Here is a 25,519-nt window from a genome sequence, read left to right as displayed (position 1 = left end):
ATTCAATACAGCTATGAGACATATTCTGCTTCTAAATAATTCCCATTTGAGTCTATCAGAATTAATTGAAATCTGTAGTATTTTTTGGTAGCAATGATTGCCATATGTTTGGATTGCAAATGTCACATAAGAGAAAATCAGAAATGTGGAATTCAGTAACTGTTTGAAAGTCAAGGCTATAAACAGTTGGTAATTGCAGTAATGCATCTGTATTTCTAATATTACAGTGTTACTGGGCTTATGCACAGTATGTTTTTCATTGTGTTATTTCTAGAATTTTCTATCCTAACAAATCCTAATACTGTAATAATCTGTTAATAACATATGCACCACTTGATTGCTGGTGTGTGTTTAAGTTATAAGTAAAGTATGATGAATTTAGGTCATTGGAATTATTGCAAATTTGTATTGGACTTTAAATTACATTAGCAATTAGAAGTGGTTCAAAAAGCCATCAAGATATCTTAAATACAGTATAAATGGAAAACCAAATTTGTTCACTTTGCACAGTCTATTTCTTGGGTTTTTTTTTCTGTTGAGGAAGTACTTTTTCCTTCACATGTTTTATCTATTTTCTGTCTGGTTTTCCGCTGAGGCTAACACAGCAAGATTTTGTTTAGAAGGATGAGCTCATAGTGTCAGTAAAACTCTTGTTATCGTGGACAGATGAAGTCCTCTCATGAGTAAAGATATGTGGCTGGATTTCTGGATTTTAGTATGTATGGAATAGCTCTAGCACATCTGTTCTATCTGGTTTGCAGAGATGCTGGCATTCTAGCTAAGCCATGCAGTTCTTGCCATCTCTTTCTGTATTTAAAAGCCCAGCCACTGCTGTAGTTAAAAATATATAGTAAAGAAAATTGATAGAGTATGTTCTTTTCTCAGCTTTTCTGAAGACACATTCTAAAACATTGGTATCATCTGACAGCTTGGGGATGCACATTCATCGCAACAGCCATTTTAAAATACTGTCATTCAACCCAGACATTGTCATGTGGAGTGAAAATGGGTCAAGGCTTAAAAATTCAAATTAACAAAAGATAACATTTCAAGCAGTGAGAAGTACTTAATTAGCAGATGAACTAGTATAATAGAAAAGCAGTTATTGTTTGACATATTCATTAGTCATCTGAAGAAGAATGAAATGCAAGTTGACTATATTTACAGGAATGAACCTAGAGAAACTGGAAATAGAACGTAGTAGCAACATTTACAAAAGCCTGGAAGAGAGCAAATAATAAACCAGTGAGGATATAAATCAGAAGAGAGATGTGGAAAGCAGGTACTGAAAAAATATATTAATAAAAGTACAATAGATGGATACAATATCATAGATATCTAGCGTAGATACTGTACAGAATAAATGTGTAGCATGTTGCTGGCAGGGAAAGGGGAAATGCAAGCAGTGATTGCATTTCAAGCAACATGGCCCGAGCGCCCTGTCCTTTTTTCTCAAGTGCCAGTGTCATTGCTCAGAGAATATTCTTTACCTGAAGATCACAAACTGGTTCTTTTAGTGGGACAAGACGATAATTATTTTCTAACCTTAAAGCTGACAAGTCAAAAAGTGGATACGATAGTGCTGACTTGTCAGAAGATAAGCTGTTCCTGTGCAAATATTATAATTTTTGAGGTTAAAGGAAGGAGAAAAATGATCTTAATAAAATCTGAAAAGGGAAACAGGAAAGCATATCTTTAAATCCATCTCTTAATGGGACACAATATAAAAAAAAAATGTAAGTATCATGCAGTTGTGAGATTTCAAGAGGCATTTAAGGTTCTGCATCAGCCAACTGTTACAAAGAAAGAATATATTTTCTTGAATTCGGATCTTAGCACTCAATGGTAGCATCTCAAAACAAAAAATCCTCACTCAACATAAATCAGTATAGTTTATTTTTATTTGACCTAGAATTTCAACAGAAAAGAACTAAAAATGAAATCCTAAGTATTTGGATACAAAATATTTTGGACACAAAAATATCATGCAACCATATGCTTTGCAGGTGATGTGTGAGTTTGCCCTCAAAGGTACAGTAAGTCTTAAATCTTCTTTTGTATGCATTCTCTGAAGACAATGTCAAAGGAGTAGGTAGAAACTGTCTTTGGTGTTGATTTGGTGCCTACATCTTCACTGCTGAAGGAATTTCCATTATGCATACAATTAAATATTTATTCTTTTTTTTTTTTGCTGGCTTTTAGGAAATGGACTTGTATCTTTACTTCAAAGGGAACTTATTTCTATAGATATTTTATGTTTATTTTTATCTATATACGCATACACACAGACATCTATCTCTCTCCAGATATGCATCTCTATTGGGCAATTTCAAATATTCTAGAGAAGGTTTAAATGGTAGAGGTTGGTGAGCAAATATTGAACAGGCAATGTATTAATAGGTACCAAATTTTTATGCTGAAAATGCACTGAAATGAGAAAGCTTATTTAAAAATACCATATGCATGTCATCTATTATTTCTCTGCCAAGTTCACTGATATTGTTCAGGTTATGAAAGAACTTCTCTGCTTCCACAGTTTGCATTGATTTTACTCAGAGTTAAAACGTTCAGTTTTTATACCACGTCAAATGGTATATTAGCAGGTGCTATAAAAAGAAACTATTTCCTTAACATTTTGAAATTAACTGTAAGTTCCTGATACAGCCTTCTTAAATAGAATGTTTTCTTTTGTGTTAGATCTTCTGTTAGTCCTCCTGTCTGTATTTGTAGGAGACCAATTTGACAAGTATGACAATGTCTAAACAAACTATCTGTATATTGTTATCATATCAAATAGATCTAAACCTTTATTATATACTTCTAGTCCTGTAAGTAAACTAGCTACTGCTACCTTCAAGTTTTAGATTCATCAGTGTCTTTTTTTTCCCGTTTATATTTCTTTTGAAGTCATGGCAGCACAATGGGAAAATGAATGGCTTGATTTGACCATGCTAGAAACACAGGTCAAGGTGTGTAAACCCAATCCAAGCCTCACTGTAATCTTTCCTTTCATGTAGACATATTTTGACATCCTCTGTCTAGACTGAACAAGCTAGAGGTGTGTCCTAGCTGTCCTCAAAGGGTATTAAATTCTCTGTCAGCATTAATATATGGCAAGATGCCTGGTGAATGTAAAGGACTGCAATGTGTCCACTTCACTTAAAATAATGACTGGGTCAGTTAATAAAGTGTTGTCTAATCTTAGCGTGAGTTGGTCCAAGGTTTGTTAGATCACACAAAACCCAATATATACAAGTTACAGGCTATGTGATTTGAATGCATATGGTCATACAAAGACAAATTCATGGAGAGAAAGATCCTCAGGGCTGTTAAATGTGGTGATACTGTTGCAACTTTTGCATAAGTAGAAGCATCATTTATGAAAGAATTATTCACCTATTTGGCCAGTTTCCTGACGCATTCACTCTCGGGCTGCTGTCAGAGATAGCATGCTGGGTGTGCTACCCGCTACGGATACACTGCCCAAGACAAGTGGAGTCTGTAGCTACCTTTAGAAAACAGATGCATTACTACTGTTCATGAAGTGGATCATTGCACTTGACTAATGGATTGTTTGTATTGAATCTAAACTGAGTCCTTCTGTCTCAGCAAAATGTAATGCAGGGCAGCCATCTACCAGTGCTTTTTCTGTGTGCCTATAAATCATCCTATATTTATTTACATTACATTCTGCATTGTTCATTACTGAATGATGCTACTATTATTAAGAGATCCTTAAGGCAATACTGGTCTCATCTGTTTTGTGTGATGTTTAGGTTTCAGGTGAATTGAAGGAGAAATGTGTTGGAAAAGAGATGTCATTAATTGTTTGCATAAAGATTATTAAATACCATGAGGAATATAAATTTTATTACAAATATTTTTAGTAAATTCTATTTTGCTTTGCAAGATTTAAAAAAGCGTAGAAGTGCCTGATAAGAAAAAAGTAAGTTGTTCACAACATGTAATACATCTCTTTATCTCAGTTTATATTTATTCTCTTATAAGTAAGTACTACAAGATTTTAGAAATGGCTACTGTGTTGTTGAAGTTCATTTTGCAAAAGGAGAGAACTAGCGTGCTTTATTCCACTTATATTTGCATTTGCTCATTTCAGTCTTTCTAAAGCACTGAACTCATTTCCTGGGCCCAGTTCTGATTTTACAGTGTTTGTGCAGTTTAAGTTTTTCTGATATGTTCTTCTAGTATGAATATTTGGATATTGTGGAATGTACTCTGAGAAATATATAATGAAAATGTAAGACGATGAATTTTCATGTACTTGTAAGTAATCATACCTGTGAATACAAGACTCTTACATACAGTGTTACGGGAATATACCAGCCCACAGAATAAACGAAATGAAGCATCACCTGGGATGATAATAATCGTGAATACTATAGTGGTGATTAATTATTTTTTTTGTTAAATGAATAAAGAGATGTAGGTTTTTCTTTTATGTTAAGAGTGACATCTAGTCAGTAGTAAAACTCCTTCGGGCAAAGAATCGAGCACTAAACTTTCTTCAGAGAGTTTTGTCCTGCAGCACTGAATTGCCCTCTCACCCCTAGAGGGCCTTCCGAACCAAGGCTGAGGTTGAAGGATCCACTGGGTAACTTTGCCTAGGAAGCTTCTGTGCTGTGTCTGTTCTGTAAATAAACAGAAAAGGTCTGTCTCCTCAACTTAGTAAAAATAACGTGCAAGGAACTTTAAAGGAAACGTTAGCAAAAAAAAAGGTGTCTGTTCTAAGAAAACAAACCACAAGTGTACGTAAGAATAGATTTTACAAAAAGGTGTATCGAAGATAACACTAATTACACAAACTTGTACTAATCCAATTTATTTTTATATGTGTGGGTTTTTTGTACTCTTTTAAAACCTGTTAACATTAGGTAGCCACAAGAAAAGAGGAGGCATTTTAGGATTAGGTCTTTATAGTCTAGAAACAGTTACAGATTCTTTAAACGTTTCCATGAAATTGTTCTGAAAATCATAAGCCACTGATTTTTTTTCTGTGGCTGACTACCTGTTGAGTTTAGTTTAGTAACTGTAATTTGAACATTTTACTCAAAATTTTAAAAGTACATTGTTGGATTTCAGTTTTGGAATCAGAATTGCTCAGATAACTGTGACTATTTTGCAGAGGCCAGCTGTTCTTGCTCCTGTTGCAAAAGTACTATTTTTGTTAGACATGCGGAAAATTTCATGTCGTTTCAATTTCATACGCATGACTCAAATCAGTTTATGCTTTGAATACAGTTACAAAATCTAAAAGAGTTTTGGTATTTATTCTGTGTTAAACAATTTTTAGAATATAATTTAGTTTTAAATTCTGTTTTGGTCAGTCCATACCTTCTTTGCATTCATTTTACGCCTATTAATCTTGCTAATTTTTTATTAAGTTCAGAGGTTAAAGCTAAAGTTTAATTGAGAACTGGGTAATTATGGTTCACACAGTAGTAAATAACAAATAAGATATGCTCATCTTACATAAAATACATTGATTTTTATGTGCTATCAGATTTGGTATTGCTTTGCCTGTTTCTTTTGCAGCAATATAATATAAAGACTTTGTTTCTAAATGGTGACATTTACATACAGAGTAGTGCCAAATATTTAATAGCTGTAACTAAGTCAATGTTAATCTAAAGTAATTTCCTGGTTTTCAGCTAAACAACACAATGTAGAATTTAATTCTTTGTCTTTTTGGGGGTCATATGTATATTTAATAAACATACAATTTCAGAACAGCATTTGCCATTTTTTTTTTGTTTTGTCACTAGGAGTTATAGAGGTCTTACAGGCAAATTAAGACACTTCTATTTATGCTTATACGGGAAATTTAAATAGCAGTATGATTGCATTCTCTTTGATGCTGAGTCTGATAAAGTGCCTCAAGCAAATAATCTAAACTTTTTGCTTGTTTTTGAAAATTGTAACACCTAAATTTAAATAATTATAATTCTTTTATGTAATGGATTCAAAATACAGTAGTGTTTACTTAGCTTTGCAATAGTTTGAGAACCGGAGTTAATTAATGTTTAAGATTCCTGACCCTTATAGTACTAGACCAGTAAAATGGTCTGAAAGCAGGAAGTGTACTCATTAGCCACAATTTCAAGTGTAGAATAGAGAATAATTAAACAGCTCTGTCATATGATAAAATAATTACAATTGTGTAGTTATTTCTTATTTGCTTATACTTAGGTTGAACAAAATGACCACAGTCAGTATCAAGGTAATGTTAGTTTCAATCCTGACTTATACCTCCACGTAGCTATTTCATGTTCATCCATTTGGCAGATGAATGGTCAGCAAATAGACTCAGTCCTGCTGACAATGAGAGCTGTTGTGCTGGACTAGAAGTACAGAGAATTCTTGTTTTGATGTTGGTCAGATTATTTGTTGTGAGGTTCATGCATGTGTACAGAATGCCAGAAACATTATTTTAAGTAATGTGGGTTTTTTTCTGGAGGAAGACAACATCTTCTGTTCTCCCTTGTGGGTAGAAGCAACGGGAGTCATTTTACATCCAGGCTGCCTGACAGCTGCTGTCGAGCTCAGAGTACATAGCTAGAGGCTAAATTAGAGGCACAGTTACTGGACCATTGATGTTTTGTTAGAAAGTTCATGAGGGGTTTCACCTTTTTTTCCTTCATTTAAGAATTCTGAAATCATATACAAGTAAGATGGATCCAATTTCAAAAGACTCAGTCAATGGAGTTTTTCTGAAATCAAATCTAGACAGATTTTTCAAGATGGTACAGAAGGAGGGCCACAAAGATGATCAGAGGACTTCAGCACCTCTCCTGTGAAGAAAGGCTGAGAGAGCTGGCATTGTTCAGCCTGGAGAAGAGGAGGCTGTGGCGAGACCTTATTGCAGCCTTTCGATATTAAAGGGGGGCTTATAAGAAAGATGAGGAGAAACTCTAGCAGGGCCTGTTGTGATAGGATGAGGGGTAATGTCTTTAAAATAGAAGGGGGTAGATTTAGACTACATATAACAAAAAAAAATTTTTACAATGAAGGTGGCAAAACACTGGAACAGTTTTCCCAGAGAGGTGGTAGATGCCCCATCCGTGGAAACTTTCAAGGCCAGGTTGGTGGGGCTCTGAGCAACCTGATCTGGTTGGAGATGTCCCTGTTCCTTGCAGGGGGCTTGGACCAGATGACCTTTAAAAGACCCTTCCAGCCCAGACTGTTCTATGATAAGAAAATTTTAAAAGTCCAACGTTTTGTTGGGCATGTCTCAATAGACCAAATGCTGTTTGAACCACAACTACTTTCTTTATGCCAAAGTATAAACACTCTCTTATTGTATAATCTGATGGCTGAAAAATATTTAAAGTATTCTTTTCAATTCTGTAATACCAACAACTGCCATGCAAGTTTGTTTATAGATGGCAACAGTTTTGGTGGGTTCATGAAATTGAATGCAATTTATGCATCTACATCCATAGTTGAAGTTACTAGACAATAGTCCAGCTCCCAACTTGAATAATGAGGTTTTATGATGCCTTCAAAAATTGACGAGGTGAAGGACCTATCAACTTCCAATGCTATGAACATAGGGAATGTATATATATAGCTGGTATCATTCTGTCTACTTCAAGAGGTGACACATGGCTTATATTTAGACAGCATGACTCTTAAGAGAGTGCAAATATAGTGGCTCCTGTATTTCTTGCCAGTGATGTAGAATGGGCCATTAGATGCTTTCTAAGGACTGAGATAATCTCAGTTGCAAGTTGATAACAGCTGAAGCATGAGAGCGCTGGTGTAAAGGATGCCTCTAGTGGGAGTCCTTATTACCTTCAGGAGATTTCTGGGCCGTTCACCATTCCTTTTAGCAGATACTTTTACTACTGACTTTGGAAATTTACTCCTTATACATAAAAATAAGCCTAGAAATGCTGTTAGATAAATTTGTGTTGAATTCTGGGACTTCCTTACAAATCCATTTCAGCAGCTTTCCTTCTCTTTGAATGTTTATAAACAATTTTTAAAATAATATCCTTCATTTTTTTCTTCATTTGTTATTCCCTTTGTCTGTTTATTTGATGCCTTTGCAAACTGATGGCCTCCAAATTTTGTTAACTTGGCAGCATGAGGGCATAGTCTATCCAGGCCAGTCAAGATCAGACCCGAAACGAACAATTTGTTTACTTAACCGTGAGCACCGAGGAGTTACGAATTAGATATAAACTCTCCAGGACACTGCGGAGGCATTACTAGCCATACGTCAGTCAAGAACTTCTTGCAGTATACTTTATTGGTAAAAAACAAGAAATAGTATTTTATTCGTAAGGAAAGGAGTCCATCAGGCAAAAAATATCTTTCAACAATATTATTTTCTCTCCCTCTACCTATTTGAATTTAGATTCACCTCTCAGGAAACAGAGGGTACAAGTCAAAAAGGCAAGTTATACAGTGGGGTATTAAGAGGAGACATAGCTTTAAGACATTGATTGTAAGATAAAAAATGCCAGAGAAGGACTTTTAATGTTTTTATAAAAACTTTTCCTCGACTAATTGCAACATATGGTTGCTATTAAAAACCAACAAATCTGAAATGAACATCTTGGTTTTGTTTAAGATACTATACAATCATTCTGCAGTACTCTCTTCTGCAAGGTATCTTGTAAGAGAACAGGACAGGATATTTTAAACAAAAATAACATCTGCAGTTTACAGCAGCTAGAATTGGAGCCGTGCTCACTACATGCTCTATGCTCATTTTAGATCTGGGGAGAATGGCAGCTCCTTTTGACCAGTGTCTTGCTTTGAACAAATGTCAGTTACATCAGAAGAAATTAATGGCTCAAACTCTGGCTACCCAAAAACTTTAATCAGTTTAACTATGTGGTTTTGAAGTAAGCTGAATTCACAAACATCATATTTAATTTTATTTAAGTTAGATTTACTTGAGTTATCTTAACTTCTAACTGATTTATAAAGTATACAGCATCTGCATGCATACATAGCTGTTTATACATATTAAAGCCCCTATTGTGAGAATGATGGGACACGAGATTAAAATCCACAATTTTTATATAGTTCTGTAGGAACATAGTATTTAAAGTATAGCTTGATCTGTAGCTTCTGACACCTGACCTTTTAGTACATTACCCTTCAGAAATTCCTTCTGCCATACATCCCTGTAATTTCTTTATACCAAGCACTACTGGCTTCTTTTTCATTAGTGTCTAGCAACTTTGAGATACTGCTCATTCTGTTATGCACTGGCATCACTGGGACTGTGTACAGTTACCAGCAGTAGTATGATGGCTGCTAATGTAAGGACACATCACAAAACTGAGTTGTTTTTTTTTAACAGTAAGATAAATTTCAGTGTTGTTACTCACTGTAGTGGATTCCAAGAAAAAGGGAAGTAAAAGATATATTGAGTTCAATTTGTTCTTGACATGAAGCAATGCAGAACATATAAGCAAAATCAAGGCTTTGCCATGGGAACATTGGTCTGACTGCAATTTCCCAATAATGACTTCTGGTCCGGAATCATTCCTATGAAAATCTTAATGCGTGCCATTCAAAGACTGTAGTGACCGTGAATCGTTACAGTCTGTAAATCTGTTGATTCTGTGTTCTTAATTTATGAAAGTATAATCCGTGCTGTGTGTAGGACAGGAATTAGGGGATGAAAAGAATGTGGAAGTAGTGCAATTCATTCTGAAATGAGGAGGGGAAAAAATATGGAAAAAGTGAGCAAAGGCAATTCAGACTAAACATAGATATAAATTTGATATACTTGGCACCAAACAATTTACATATTTGCTAAACAAAAACTTCCAAGGCAAGATAAAAATTAAGGTGAATATACAATCTCTGTCTAGGTCTGGTATGCTTGGGCCTTTTAAAGGGTTATTCACATAATAAAAATACAACACATAGATGAGAGAATTATATGACAACACAAGTGGTGAGTGTTTCATAAGTAGTGGACTTGTTGAATTGCAGATAATTGCATCAGAAGAATGATCACAAAACAAGTAATTTGTTTGTACCCATTCAGAGAAGAAGCCGAATGTGAAACCTTTCACGTTATGCATGAGGTTTTCTTATCTGGTGGGCACTGGCTTGGCTGTGTTCAGAACATCAGAGCAGGTGCCGGAACAAATTTATTGTGTCTTCCGGTCCTGGCTGTGCCAACACAGTCAACCACATCAAATTCTTTCCAGTAATTTACATTCACATACTTACCACATATTTTAAAACCTGGAACTCTGAAAATTAACTTGCAAATCAAAATTCCTGAAGTTAGATAATTACTTGAGGTGCAGGTGTCTAATCACTAGTGTGTGGAAACAGGACTCGATGTGATTGCTTAAACGTAAGTATCTATGCCATTCCAGCAAAGAGGTCCTTTGTCACACCTGCCGTGCAGGTGTTGTGGATACCCTAGGGCGTCTCAAGGACTACTAGATGACTACATTTAGGCAAGTAGGTACGGTTTGGTTTGTTTTGTCAGTGGATCTTGTGTTGATGAAAAAGTGATTTCTTCTTAAGTGTGAACTGAATGTCTCTCTTGACTGCATTTTTTTAGGTCTTGATTCTGTAATCAGTATTTCTGGCTATGTAAGGAGAGAAGCTAGTATGTCTGTTGCTATGAAAGTCAGAAAAGTTGGGCAAACCTTTTGGTAATGTAAAATATTGCAAGTGGGATCTTGGCAGATGAGAACAAATCTCTATCCTCTCTTATTTGGTAGTAAATGATCATCCCTAATAGCCAGCAAAAGCTGTTCTTATCTCGTGTACTGATTTGAAATCAGCTGGTAAATCTGGCACGTTCATTTCAGTGTAGCTTGATAACGGGATTTTAGTGCTTAAATATTTTATAGCTAGAATGATGTTATTCTCTGTTTGGTTTTTTTCTTTATGTGTTTGAAAGGAGAGAAGGATTATCAATGAGTTGAAGTATTCTATACTGATGAGCAGAATGCACACTTTTGACTGACTGTGATTTAAGACATTTAAGGCATTAAAAGTAAAGGTGCTGATACAGCTTAACTGAATCGTTATATGTGGCAGTAAGATGTGTAGTATGTTTGTGTTTGTGTATATTGTACAGCCTGGATGAGTCACTCGGAACAATAAAGACATATTGCCATAGTACAGTCTTTGAAATCCAATCCCTGCAGTAGATATAGAAACCTTTTGGATTATTTGATAGTAAAGGATGCTATGACTAATTTTTGAGAAATTACTGTTATATTCAGTATCAGGTAGAAGCAAAGGACTTGAGTAATGGGTTCTCAAAAATGTCAAACATGTTCAAGTATAGCTACTTTCTATTGTTGAAAGGAGACATGCAAGTTGAAATGATTTCTTATAGTTGCCAGACTCTGTGATCTCTCATGTAAATATGGGATACGTAGCCACTAGCAACAGAATTGTATAATCAAAATTGATAATATCTTTATTGTACGCTAAATGTATTTTATTAATTCAAATATTTTTAAGAATCCCTGCTTCAAAATAACAATGTTTCTGGTACTGTCAGCTTCCTAACAATTCCTGTGTTATCACATGTGTGTAGAGTTCTTTACAAGATCTGCAGAAAAAGGGGCTCAAGGGTGTTGTGGGTTAACCCCAGCCGGCAGCTCAGCCTCACACAGCCACTCACTCACTCACCTGTGGTGGGAAGGGGGAGAGAGTCGGAAGGGTAAAAGTGAGAAAACTCATGGGTTGAGATAAAGACAGTTTAATAGGTAAAGCCAAAGTTGTATGTCTAAGCAAAGTGAAATAAGGAATTCATTCACTGCTTCCCACCAGGAGGCAGGTGTTCAGCCATCGCCAGGAAAGCATGGCTCCATCACGTGTAATGGTGACTTGGAAAGACAAACGCCATAATTCTGAACGTACCCCCTTCATCCCTCTTCCTCCAGCTGTTATTGCTGAGCATGGTGCCATATGGCGTGGAATATCCCTTTGGTCAGTTGGGGTCAGCTGTCCTGGCCATGTCCCCTCCCAGCTTCTTGTGCTCCCCCAGCCTCCTTGCTGGTGGAGCCATGTGAGAAGCAGAAAAGGTCTTTACTCTGTGTAAGTGTCCCTGTGTTATCAACACTGTTTTCATCACAAATCCTACAAGCTGCTATGAAAAAAATCAACTCTGTTCCAGCCTAAATCAGTACAAAGGCCTAGTCCAAATGTCAGCAGTGAGAAAGTCGGCACAAGAGAGTTTTTGAATGAAGCAAGGAGGTGATGGGAGGAAGTTTAATGTCTAGCTAGAGGGAACTAATCTTAAAGCTGGAGTATAGAGATCATATACTTACAGAAAAGTATACAGTTGGGTTAGTTTAGTGATTAGCAAATGCATGAATTGGCAAGTGTCAAACTCACACACTTCGTGTCTCAGAGTTATTTCTGCTCCTTAGGCAAACCCAAGACTGTCTTTGCAAGCAGATCTTATAACCAACTTATAGCACGCTTTGGCTGCTCAGCAGAAGGGGACCTTAGAGCTGCTTCAAGATTTTCTAGCCCAATGAGAAACCTGAATAGAAGGGAAGAAGTCTTTTTTACTGGGCACTGTGGAGGGCTGGGACAAAATTTACATCAGAAGTCCTGGTTTAAGTGCTTTCTTTTTGAAGGCTATTAACAAATACAAATTACAGGAGGCCAGCGGTTACTTTAATGTGTTGGGATTTATTAAGCTACTTGATAGTTCCCGTGATAAGAAGATGAGTGATCGAAAGTTTTCCCTGTGTGCACTCTTACCAGGTGTTGTGTGCTGTTTCTGCTCTGCAGTAACGTGATGTTGAACATCATTGTTACTATTAAAAGGATATCTCCTAATTTTTTTTTTTCTGTGAAAATGAACAGGAAAACTTCCACTCAGTATTTAAACAACATTGTAATTGCAACTTGTTTTACAAATTAGATTTATCTCCCTCAAATTTATATGGTGGATGTTAAGAATTTTTGATTTAGAGACCATTCAGGCTTCTATTTGTACACTCAATAGAAATGTGGTTTAGTGGGACCAACAAATGCCAACAAATAGAACATAACTGATGTGCATAATTTCTAAGCTTTACACTGTATTTGCAACTCCTGATGTCTACAAGGTCAGGAAATAAAATACATTTTCTTGCAGAATACTGATGATGGGGGACATGAGGCCATCAAATTGTTAAGCCATTTATCAAAACATCCTTTTTCCATTATTTTGCAGAGCAGGTCAGGTTGAATGAATGAAGGAGGGTGCCCAAAGTATTTGCACTGTTCTTGGTACCATGGGCTGTTGTAACTGATGCTGAGAAACTGTTCATCACTCTGTTCCCAGAAAATTGCCTGGAGACTGGCTGGTGTTCCTTTTGCTATGACAGAAGCCAAAACAAAGAAGGCATAGTTTTTAGAGCCCAAAAATGAGTGAAACTGAGGGGTATAATTCTGCAATTCTAGCAGGGAATTGAAGGACAGTACTTCAGGACTGATTTTTATGTGAAATTATGTTAATTCTCAAAAAAAAAATAGAATTTTATTTGAAAACAATTTTAGAAACATTATTCAAGAAGCATTAGACTACTTAGAGTCCTATTTACCAAACACAGGACTCATGTGGAAAACCAGGATCTTCTGGGGACATCTCTCTAAGTGCAAGCACTTTGACCCTCTGAGTAGCTACACTGCAATTAGTCACTGTGGGGTGTCTGTAGAAATATATCCAATGAAGTCCATGTTGACTGCGTACACAGATAGAAGAAGTGCTTCTTAGAAGGCCCCATGAAGAGACCCTACATTGCCTTCGATCTTTATATTTGCAGTGTAGATACCTAATGCTAGGTGAAACAGAGCCTATGATTTATACCCACAGAGAGTCCCTAGGAATGCAGTGAGTCTCTGCAAATGTACAGCAGACTGTATAGACAGCAATAAGTAATACATTAGGTTTTAACATTTTAACCATCCAGGGACACCAATTTTATTTTTTTTAAAGGCAACATTTATTCAGGATTTTAACTGAGGAACTTTATGATCATTCTAATGTCACTGGAAACTTCATTAACTCTGTATTTTCCTTCTTTATCTCTGCAGTAAATTAATATTATGAAAAGCAAACAAAACATTAAAATGTCAGGGCTGTTGCCAAAAAGGCCATCACAGCTTACTTTAATTAGGAACAAGATTTCTTTTTACTGTGACACCTTGTATACGACTTCTAGCTCTTAACAAGGATGACAGTTGCTATGAATACACTTAAGATCTATGTCCGTTTCCCTTATTTTTCCCCTTTAATCGTATCTATGGTAATGCAGTTTCAAGATTCTTCATTTCATTTAACATTTCATTTAGTCTTTTCCATATCTGTATAGTAGTTGCTAAGTGAATGTCCAGCTAGTTTCATCATGAATTGGAATTGCTAGAGTTACCTCTTTACTTGGCCTTTTAAATGCTATAAAAATAAATATATGAAATGATTTGCTTTTTCTTTTACTATCTTAATTTATTTATAATACTTGCTTCCTTGCTACTTTCTACAAACATAGCTTGAGAAGGTGAGTGCTATAACCATGTGCACTAAATATCGAAATTCTGTCTGTTATACATAGCACATTCTACACTGCTATTAAAAACTTTAATTTCATAACATAGAAAAAAATTTACAATTTTAATATTTTATCTGGCTTCACTGGAAATAATGTCAGTCTAATGACTGTTGTATGCATAAATGAAGAAGCAGCTTAATTCTGAGAGTATTTAGCATTATTTTTCTTGATGTTGTCATACAGAATAGTATTTAATGTAATATGTAGCTGGTAAATTTACAGATAACTGCAGTTAATTAGCAGACTGTGCACTTCAGTCTGCTTTTCTTCTGTTGAAAAATTTCCTTTCAAGTTTTAGCAAATAACTTTACTAAAGAGAGAAAGAGTTGTTTGGGTCACAATTTAGTGAAGTATTTGAACATTTAGATTAGGAAATTAATGAGAGAGATTAAGCACATCTTTAAAATTAAGCTCATGTATAAAGGCATTACGAAGTACACTGGAGCAGAAGGACTGAGAGGATTCTCTCTTTCAGAGATAATCCATTCTTTCAAACTGTGGCTTATTCTTCCCCATTTGATTGTGTTTATGGAAGTTGATGAATCTGATATTTTCTTTGACCTCATTGACATGGAATAATCAGCTGAATTTTACTGGCTTTGTGTCTAAGTTTTGAGTTCCTGAGGCTGAATTTTCTGCTGAGGTCAATTGGCTTGAGATGTTGCATTGCAAAAGTGTATTGGAATAAAGACGTAACATTCTCGTCACGTACTGTAGAGCTAAGAGTGAAAATAATGCTATTTATTCAGCTTTCAGAGCTATTTGATGGAAAATTGTATCATTTCACAGTCAATTTTACATAGCAGTAAGTGGTTTCTGCATTTATATTTTTCTGTGCAGGTCAACTTCTATGTAAGGGTGAAGGCAATTTATACGCTTGGACACAGCGTATCTCTGATTGCTCTTACAACAGGAAGTATAATTCTTTGCCTTTTCAGGTATGTATTTTTCATGAGTAAATATGAACAATGGTAAGACGGTTATAAGTGTTGTCTGATTGCTCAGATATATAGAAAATACATCTATTTTACGCTTTTCTCAATTAAGCACCTGATAATAATGCAAGGCTAACTTGATTTTTGCTAGCACCAGTCATATATACTGTGAGGACAGGCTGAGAGAGTTTGGGTTGTTCAGACTGGAAAGAAAAAGCTCTGGGGAGACCTTATTTTGGTCTTTCAACAATTAAAGGGGGTTTATAAGAAAGATGGGGAGAAACTCTTCAGGAGGGCCTGATAGGACAAGGGGTAAACTAGAAGGAGGGAGATTTAGATTAGATATAAGGAAGACATTTTTACAATGAGGGTGGTGAAACGCTGGCACATGTTGCCCAGAGAGGTGGTGGATGCCTCATCCCTGGAAACATTCAAAGCCAGGTTGGACAGGGCTCTGAGCAACCTGATCTGGTTGGAGATGTCCCTGCTCCTTGCAGGAGACTTGGACTAGATGGCCTTTAAAGGTCCCTTCCAACCCAAACCGTTCTATGATTCTAAGATGCTAAAAAATTTCAGAGCACTTTACAGATTTACAGACATTTCAACCCATGTAAGAAAGAATAGTCATTTAGGAATGGATTATATGAAGCATTTTCTATTTGATTATTAAAATCAACACCTTGAATTGGTCTTGAAAATTAGTTGGATGCTGATCTCAACACTGGATAAGTGGGCAGCCATATTTTGCAGAAGTTTCTTAGTGTTCTCCAGGAGTGCTGTAATCAAAGGTAATCATTAACTTGTCCAGGTATGGATAATTGTGCTGAATTATAGTGCTGGGTGTGCCATTTTTTTGTTACGCAGTGTTAGGAAAGACAGTACTGTCTGTTGGTTTTGCCTAATTTCTGGGAGGTTTCTGAGAATTAAAGCAATCTCCAACTGGTAAAAGAAATTGCAAAATGGTATTATCAGTATCATAGCTTTTCTCAGTCTGTCCACCTTCATGCCTTTATGTTCCAGTTCTATCCGTCTAATAGAATAGCCTTTATATTCTCCATTAGAAACTTCACACAACTTTTACGTTCCACTCTGCACCAAGGAAAACAAGAAAATGCATCTCTCAGATTTGGTAGAAAAGAAGTACAAGTAATATGTAGAGGACAGCCTGTTGTTTGTCAGAGACTCATTCCTCTGATGAACTATTCCTGTGATGAGTTCTGTAAGCCTTTCAGTCTGCCATCAAATTTTCTCAGTATTTAAATATTCAGAGACTATTCAGAGCAGATACATAACCCATAATTATATTTTGGAATATCTTCGAAAAAAAATGAATTGAGTCACTCATGGTTATCTTCTTCCTACAGGCAAATGCTACAGACAGATCATGCATTTGCAAAACTGCTAAAACCTAATAACACATTTAAGACAGTGCGTAATAGACATCTGAATGTTGTCTATCAGCAGAAGTCAGTTGTAACAAACAGATCAAGAATTTCAGATGTGTACTCAAAACCTTCAACTTCAGTTTAAATATCCAAGTTGAGAACTCCTCAATCTCTCTGTTGAGTCAGGTTTTTTTCAGGGGAAAACATAGGGTCTTCTAAGTCTCCCCCTAAAGAAGCCGGTGTCTCTTGTCTAAAAGGAATTTAGGGCCCTCCTAAGAAAGTGCGTTGAATTAGGAACCCAAAGAAGTTGTAAAAATACCCTGTTCAGTATGTAGTTTCCCAAGCATGTAGCAAGCAGCTGGTTACTATGGAAGGCTGCAGCTGAAGCAATTGTAAAGTATCAATAATAGAAGTGAATGCAAATGGCTATGTGTGTATGTCTGGTTTTCTCAGACATGTTGTAGGGTATCCTTTACATTATGGGCATTTTTAAGGACAAGGTTTGGAATAAGAATGTTGCTGTAAGTTTTAACTTTTTGCTACTTAGCTGGTAACACCTCCTATCCAAGAAACATACTTTGCCCTGAAAGGTCCAAGGGTTTTTTACAGAGAATGTCAATATACTGTTTATAAAGATCAGTCACTCACCCCTGCAACAAACTCACCTTTGAATGTAACCAGTAGACTTTCACCTGTGCTTGAAAAGGAGAGCAAAGAAAACTCTTCTAAGTGAAAGTATCTAAAGGAGATTTGGTAGTTAAGTAGTGAGGTGAAAAATTGGAAGTTACTAATGCAATAGGGTTGTCAAAATCCTGACTGCGTCCAGCAAGATTAGGATTTGAACTCTGGATATTAGTAACACAAGAGATTATTAAAATTGCATGGTGCTGGATTTGTATATGTATGCTTCAAATTATACTACATTTAATACTGAATATATGCAGTATTTTTAATGAAAGAAAACATGGACTAGTGTGGAGTTCAATTTAATTGTAGGCAATGTTTTCATGACGAGGAAGTGGAAATTTTTTTTCAGGTATTATGACTTGACTTCTGCAGTCCATTATATGTTGTTATATACTGTCTGGCAGAACAGATACAGCCTCAGGGCTTTGCAGTTGTTCACAATATCAGCAATAAGCCCGTGAAAGGCAGAACTGTTGGGTGGGGAAAGGAGAGTTGTTTCTGAAAGTTTTCATACAGTTGCAATATGGAATCATAGAATAGTAGGGACCTTTAAAGGTCATCTAGTCCAACCCCCCTGCAAGGAGCAGGGACATCTCCAACAAGATCAGGTTGCTTACAGCTCTGTCAAACCTGGCCTTGAATGTTTCCAGGGATGGGGTGTCTACCACCTCTCTGGGCAACCTGTGCCAATGTTCTACCACCCTCATTGTAAAACTGTTTTTCTTTATATCAAGTCTGAATTTACCTCCCTGTATTTTAAAACCATTACCCCTTGTCCTATCACAACAGGCCCTGCTGAAGAGTTTCTCTTCGTCTTTCTTATAAACCCCCTTTAGGTATTGGAAGGTTGCTATAAGCTCTCCACAGAGCCTTCTCTTCTCCAGGCAGAACAGTGCTAGCTCTCTCAGCCTGTCCTCATAGGAAAGGTGCTCCAGCCCTCTGATCATCTTCGTGCCCTCCTCTGGACTTGCTCCAACAGGTCTATGTCCTTCTTATGTTGGGGGCTCCAGAACTGGATGCAGTTCTCCAGGTGGGGTCTCATGAGAGCAGAGTAGAGAGGCAGAATCACCTCCCTCAGCCTGCTGGTGAGGCTTCTTTTGGTGCAGCCCTGGATGCAGTTGGCTTTCTGGGCTGCTAACCCACATAGCTGGCTCATGTTGAACCGGCACTCCCAAGTCCTTCTCCTCAGGGCTGCTCTCAATCCATTCTCCACCCAGCCTGTATTTGTGCTTGGGATTGCCCCAACCCGCGTGCAGGACCTTGCACTTGCCCTGACTGAACTTCATGACGTTTGCAGAGGCCCACCTCTCTAGCCTCTCAAGGTCCCTCCCTTCCCTCCAGTGTGTCAACTGCACCACACAGCTTGGTGTCATCAGCAGAATTCCTGAAGGTGCACTCTATGCCACTGTCCATGTTGCTGCCAAAGATGTGAAACACGGCTGGTCCGAATACCATTCCCTGAGGAATGCCACTCATTACTGGTCTCCACTGGGACACTGAGGCATTGACCACTACTCTCTGAGTGAAGTCATCCAGCCAGTTCTTTATCCAGCAAGTGGTCTGTCCACCAAATCCGTGTCTCTGCAGTTTAGAGACAAGGATGTTGTGCAGGACAGTGTCAAATGCCTTGCACAAGTCCAGGCAGATTACATCAGTTGGTTGTCCCTTGTCCACTGATGCTGTAACCTCGTCATAGAAGGCCACCAAATTGGTCAGGCATGATTTGCCCTTAGCGAACCCGTGCTGGCTGTCACCAGTCGCCTCTTTATTTTCCATGTGCCTGAGCATGGTTTCCAGGAGAATCTGCTCCATGACCTTGCCAGGCACAGAGGTGAGGCTGACCACCCTGCAGTTCCCTGGGTCATCCTTGTTTCCCTTTTTAATATTCTGGTTTGCATTTCTTCCATAGAATTGGACTTGATTTTAATCTTTACAGTAACATGATGTGGATTGCCATTATTAACAACTGTAAAGGACATATTTAGAAGCATTGTAAAAGGAAAGGACTTTATATCTGGCTAATCTTTTAATCTCAAAACAAAGACATAGAACACGAATACCTTGCCAAACTAAGCTGACAGCATTTTCAAATTACTATGGTGCCACTCCCCACATAATACTCTATATACTTATTATAATTAAAGCTAATTGGTAACTTTCCGGTGCAATATTTTCCTATTGGAGGTTGCCAGTTTGTCAGGCACATTGTTGCTTCTGCAAACTTAATTTATAAACAGCAAAGCTAAAAATTCTGATTTAGTCAAAAGAAGTTGCTTTACCCCTCTTAGAATGCAAGTTTCTTCATTTTGAATGTCTAAGTTTTAATATATCACAAAGTTTTAGAGAAGTGGAAATCAAAATGATTGAAAATAAATAGAATTTTTCAAGTATTTTTAAAAGGTTTGTTTGTTCCAACTCAGAGTTAAAATAAATTGTAGAACAGCATATTTCTGCTTAACACTGACATTCTAGATCTTACCATAGATCTTACTATACTTCCTTCAAAGTTACTCCTGTATAATAAAACCTTCAAAAAAAAATCTCGGTTTCTCTGATATGTGTTTCTTACCAAGGAGAAAAATATGAATCTCCATAATTTCAATAAGATGTGCTTTCATGTGCATTAATTGTATATATACGTTCTTCAAGTGGTAGTTTTTTATCATGGGGTAGCCATGTCAAAGCAATAAGCATGATAGCTTTGTTTCATTATTAAAGAACAGCATTTCTTCTTTATTCTGGATCATCATACGTATCCCATACCAATGGCACTTTCTTGCCCACTACCTTCAAAATGTTGGTTTGATACTCTTGTATATATCCAACATTTTTTATTTCAGCTACTGAATGGGATGAAGAACTAGTCATCTAAATTTTCCTCCCATTTGCAGCTTGCATGTATCGCTCAATTGTGTAGGAACACACAATGCAGTCCAACATAATAGCGGTATTTCAGTTTTTCGCAGAACTTGTTTTAGCAAAGGACAGGCATAACCACAGAAATCACTGGATTTTTGACAGCCTGGTATTATGTCCTTTGCAAAGTGGGAGCTAGTAAGGTGGAACTGTTATTTATTTTGCTATATTCACTGTACCTATCCTTGCTTTAGTAGTTTCAGAATGGGTTATTTAGTGATCTTCAGTAAAAATCAAAATGTGAAGACTGAAGCTGCCCTTAGGTACCACCATAACATCCTATTGCATCTTCATTCTTTCATTGCTCATACTTGCTAAAATGCCCTGGCTTCTGGCTTATTTCCAAGTGCAGTTCAAGATGCTGTTTTGACCAAAAAAAAACCCCCTCTTAGCAGTTTTGTTTCTGGGCATTTGCTATTAAAAAATTCTGTTAAATGGGACAGTTGTGAAGGGAATGTCTTTTAAGTGAAAAGACCTCAACTTATAATTTGCTTCACCTGAGCAGTCATTCACCCACTTGGAATATTTAATTTGTAATTTTTTTGTCATGGCTTTCACATGGCTGCTGGACTAATGAAGAGAAGTTTTACAACTCACTGGAGAGAAAGGATAGGCAATCTAATGTTTTGAATACATTTTTAAATTGTTCCTGCATACAGTCGTATCATAGGATGAAAAGCTATTTTATAGCAAAATCCAGGAGTTAAATAAAGAATTAAACCAGAAAATAATAGATGAGAGAATGTCTGGAGTATATCCAGGATAATAAAAATTTTATTTGCAAGAAAAACACTGGGATGAGAGCACACAAAGAAGGCTATAATAATCTATGTTTATTGTCAGCTTATTTTAAAGTGTGGGAGAAATACCACTGGGATCTTTTGGTCTATGGCACTGATAAAGAGTCAGAGGTATTTTGTTTGTGTATTTTGGACAGCCTATAATGATGATGAGGATGATGATGATGATAAAAGAAAACAGCAAGGCAGCACTGACAATTTGACAAAGGAGGAAAGGGTAGGCTCTTACTCAAGGTTCATATTACTAAGAAACGACGGGAGAATAATAGAAATGTCTTCAAGAGCTTTCTGTCTCAAAATCTAAAATGCTTGTTTTAAAATCTCTTCTTAGAAAACTTCATTGTACTCGGAACTACATCCATCTGAACCTGTTCCTCTCTTTCATTCTAAGAGCAATCTCTGTTTTAGTGAAGGATGATATTCTCTATTCCAGCTCCAACACAGCTCACTGTCCAGAGGATCAAACCTCATGGGTAATAAACCTCATTTGCTACCTCATATAATACTGTTGTGTTGCTAAATTTTCCTTCCTTATCCTTTTGAATATTTAGGAATACCAAGCTCTCAGTGCAGACAATTCTATAGAGAATGTAATGGCTAGCAAATGGTCTATAAGAAGTAGCCAAAGAAAAAAACGTTGCAGCACAAGTAAGAGAAGTTAATATGTTTTTGTGTGTCCGTGAATGAGCAGCATGTCATCTGCCCAAACAAGTCATGACCAGCTATAGCTCAGAATAAATATGGCCACTGCATTAATCAGCTGGGAGAGTTTAAGACAAAGAGGAGTGCCATCAGCTGGGAACGATTAAAGGCAGCTTGTCTGGAAATGTTCTGGGCTCCAGGAATTGGACAGGTATCAATGGAGGGACAGAAATGAGTCAGGGAATTGAATATTTGCAGGAATTGTCTTTATTAGCTCCTGTGTATTTTCTGGCTATGACAGAAGTGGTGTCATCTGCATTCTTGGCAAGCTAATATGTCTATCACATTTTCATGCACAGGGGTTTACGTCTCACGTCTCGCTGTTAAGACTGACCACTGTATGATATTCTCCATTCTCTGCCTCCATTTTTTCAGTCAAAAGTACTGCAGAAGAACTGCAGAAATATTGCTGAATACCTTCTGAATTTAATTTACTACAGTTTAAGCTTGTGAGAAAAAAATGGAAGGAAGATATTTTTATGTTGATGAAGCCGTATTGTCCTAAAGCATAAAGTTCTTAGCAGTGACGACCAAGCTGTATGTATGAATTTGTAGTCTGAGATTAGTCTAATGAAGTCAAAGAGGCCCTGAGTTAGTGGGCCCCAAGCAGGCAAAGTCGTCAGTAGGTAGGCTGCTGGGGTAATAAATAGTTCTTAGGTCCTTGGAAGATCAATCAATGGAATCTCAAAATACTACTTGATTTCTGCAATTTCTTTTATTCTCCAGTTATTCTTGGCTGCAAAGCCTCATACTTTCCTGTTTGAGTATGTCCGGTTTTGTGGACTGTTGAGTGATTTCTGTTGCATTATATGTGAGATGATCTGACACCAGCTTGGCAAGGCTGTTTTGTGGTGCGTTGGCTGGATCCTACCTTTCTTATGTAACAGCATGCAGGGTTTGCCCCTTTTGTCACAGGTGTATGATGTTGCACAGTTCTGCTGCGTGCACAGATGTCTAGAAGCACACAGATCAAAATGCAATGTAACTAGGTCCTGAATCTGAATGGCACAGAGTCATCATTTTGGCTAACTCTTTGCTGAAAGATACCTTCACTGTTCAGCATCTGGAAATACATATGAAACAGGATTAGTTGCAGGAGGAAGGGAAAATATTTTGATGCAGGGTTCTGGTGTGTAAATCAAGAATATAATACAGGAGAGACTTGGAATTTAGAAGGGATTACAAAAATTTTAGACTTTGACTGCTAATCTGGTTGTAAGTAGTCATAAGCATAAAAGCAAATTTCAACTTGCATTTTGAAATGTTTAATTTTCTCCATGTTAAATTTTCTGGCCCATTGCTGGTCTGCAATGAATATTCCTTCAGTGGATACAAAGCCTGGAGGTAAGATTAGTCTTACCAAATGAGATGACCAAACTAAGCTGTTTCTCTGGGCTTCTGTCTTTCTCACTGGACAGTTTGTCTCATCTGCCTTAAGAGTTTCTCTAGACATGCCTGTCTCTCTTCATGAGCTGTCTAAGGAGCTAGTTGGGTGGTAGGTTGCTAGCTTTCACCAGAAACCTTGCTTGTAGGCAGGTAAGATTAGGTGAAATGAATTCAAGCCCTTGGGCTCTTAGTTTCCTGTGTAGGCATGTACACAGGCATAAATACAGACATGTATGTCGCCTGGGCTGTACTGAGATATCTGAGACACCAGAAGGGGCTGATGGATACAAGGAAGTATCTCTAGGAGGTCTGTGCCCTTCTGGCTTAGCAGCTGGTGACTGGGGTCCTTGAGGGCATCTCACTTCTTAATAGACACCTATGTTTAGACAGAGGAGTCAATCTCTAAATGAGTAAGTTACGTACTTAGGTATTTGATGTACTTGGAATCTTAACAGAAACAGTGGAGGTATGAAGGATATTTAAAATGGGGAAGTGAGTAAAGCCGGCAGAAACTAGAAGTTTTGTTTAGTCCATTTTGTTTAGTCTGTTAAATTCACCATATCATCACATTTCTCAGCTCAGTGTCAGCAGAAACATTTATATGTTCAGTTGTCACATCCCAGATTCCTACTGGGAAGTGCCAAAGTAGCAGCAGCCAGCACTGTGGAGCATCAACAGCACAGACGTCTGAAAATTAATTCTGAAGAGCTGCTTACAGACTATAAGTACATTGGGACTTTGTTTTATGATACATGCTTATGTGTTCTGTCAATTAAGAAACACTAAAGCATTTTCTAGAGGGAAAATATAACTTTTAAAAGTCCAGTCAAATTTTTCTTCTAAGTCTACTTGGAGTATTCATCACGTAAAGTTGTATTTTTCACTCAGTTTCCCGGTTAGCCCTGAAAAATACATAAAGCAGTTTCTTTGTTTGTTTTTACTATGTTAGGAAGCCAGCTGGGATTTTAATATATTTATTAGCTACCTAGCAGATGATAATTTAATCTAATAGCCGTTCATTTACTATTGCAAATGTGTGCGTTTATTGATAACCACCAACTTTTACAATATTTATGCTATAAAGTTTTCAAAATTTCTGAGCAAATTTGCTATAAGAGCCATCTAAATATATTTTTTATAATTAATTTTCTTTTTATATGTACAGTAACATTTACAATGTCTCAATTTGCTTGACTGAAGAAAAATATTTCTACTGGACCTGGTTACTAGTATTACTTGTAGAGCTAAAGTCTTATAGGATATATTATTAACAGAATAATACAGCATCTTTCCTGCAACAACCTCATCCCTATTCTCATATTTCAGGTGGGCTGCAAGGCTATTTTGGTGTTTTTTCAGTATGGTGTTATGGCAAACTTTTACTGGCTCTTAGTTGAAGGACTTTACCTCCACATCCTCCTTGTGCTAATATTCTCCCCCAACAGGCACTTCACAGTCTACCTGCTGATTGGATGGGGTAAGAACTTAAACATCTTCCAATAATATTCTTTTTTTCTGTTTGTATGTATTAGTCAGGTTCAGTATTTCATACCAAGGTAGCCATGCCGTTACTGTTGGATGCCTCCTGAGACTCACTACTTCCTCAATTCAGCAGGTTACAGCCGCTGTACCGTGGGAGAGAGCAGGCACAAAACTGCTGAAGCATAACTGCCAGCTTGCTCCTTGGCATGGCTCTGACCTGTGCCAGTCTGCACAATGCCCAGGGGTTGTTCACGACATGGGACTGTCACTGCAAAACATATGATTCAGGCTATTCTAATTTGGGAGAAAAAAACAAAGTTTAGCCACACAGCCTTAGGCAATGCTACGCTATTTGCTTTTTTAAAAAGCCCAGTCTCTCTGTTTTTAAATACATGTATTCCTTTTATTTCCAGAAAGTGCAATGATATTTATATGGAGCACTTTAAAGCTTCCAGTAATACGTGGTCATAAAACATTTAGATATTGCTGGGAAATGGGAATAAACCAGTGTGGGGGAATGATTCCGTATGAGATGATTTGCACTTTGGTTTTATATTGTAGTCCTTGGAAGTGCATTGGGAATACATAACTTATATCTGTGTTCCTGTAGGTCACTCTGACAGCTTGAGACAAACCTAAGAAAGGCATGTTTTTCATTT

The 25,519-nt window shown here is 37.1% G+C and overlaps 1 protein-coding gene across 1 annotated transcript in view; it reads left to right on the top strand.

Annotated features, from left to right (window-relative positions):
• VIPR2 (vasoactive intestinal peptide receptor 2) overlaps positions 1–25,519 on the top strand; it is a 55,524-nt gene that overhangs the window by 18,910 nt on the left and 11,095 nt on the right. The window contains exons 5-7 of the mRNA XM_086741538.1: positions 15,408–15,505; positions 21,622–21,763; positions 24,705–24,855. Coding sequence (XP_086597664.1) covers positions 15,408–15,505; positions 21,622–21,763; positions 24,705–24,855 — 391 coding nt within the window. The remainder of the gene's footprint in view (positions 1–15,407; positions 15,506–21,621; positions 21,764–24,704; positions 24,856–25,519) is intronic.

This window comes from Chlamydotis macqueenii, chromosome 2 (assembly GCF_036417535.1).
Source record: "Chlamydotis macqueenii isolate bChlMac1 chromosome 2, bChlMac1.mat, whole genome shotgun sequence".
NCBI lineage: Eukaryota > Metazoa > Chordata > Aves > Otidiformes > Otididae > Chlamydotis > Chlamydotis macqueenii.
The sequence above is the reverse complement of the archived record's forward strand: the minus strand, read 5'-3'. Positions and strand labels throughout refer to the sequence as shown.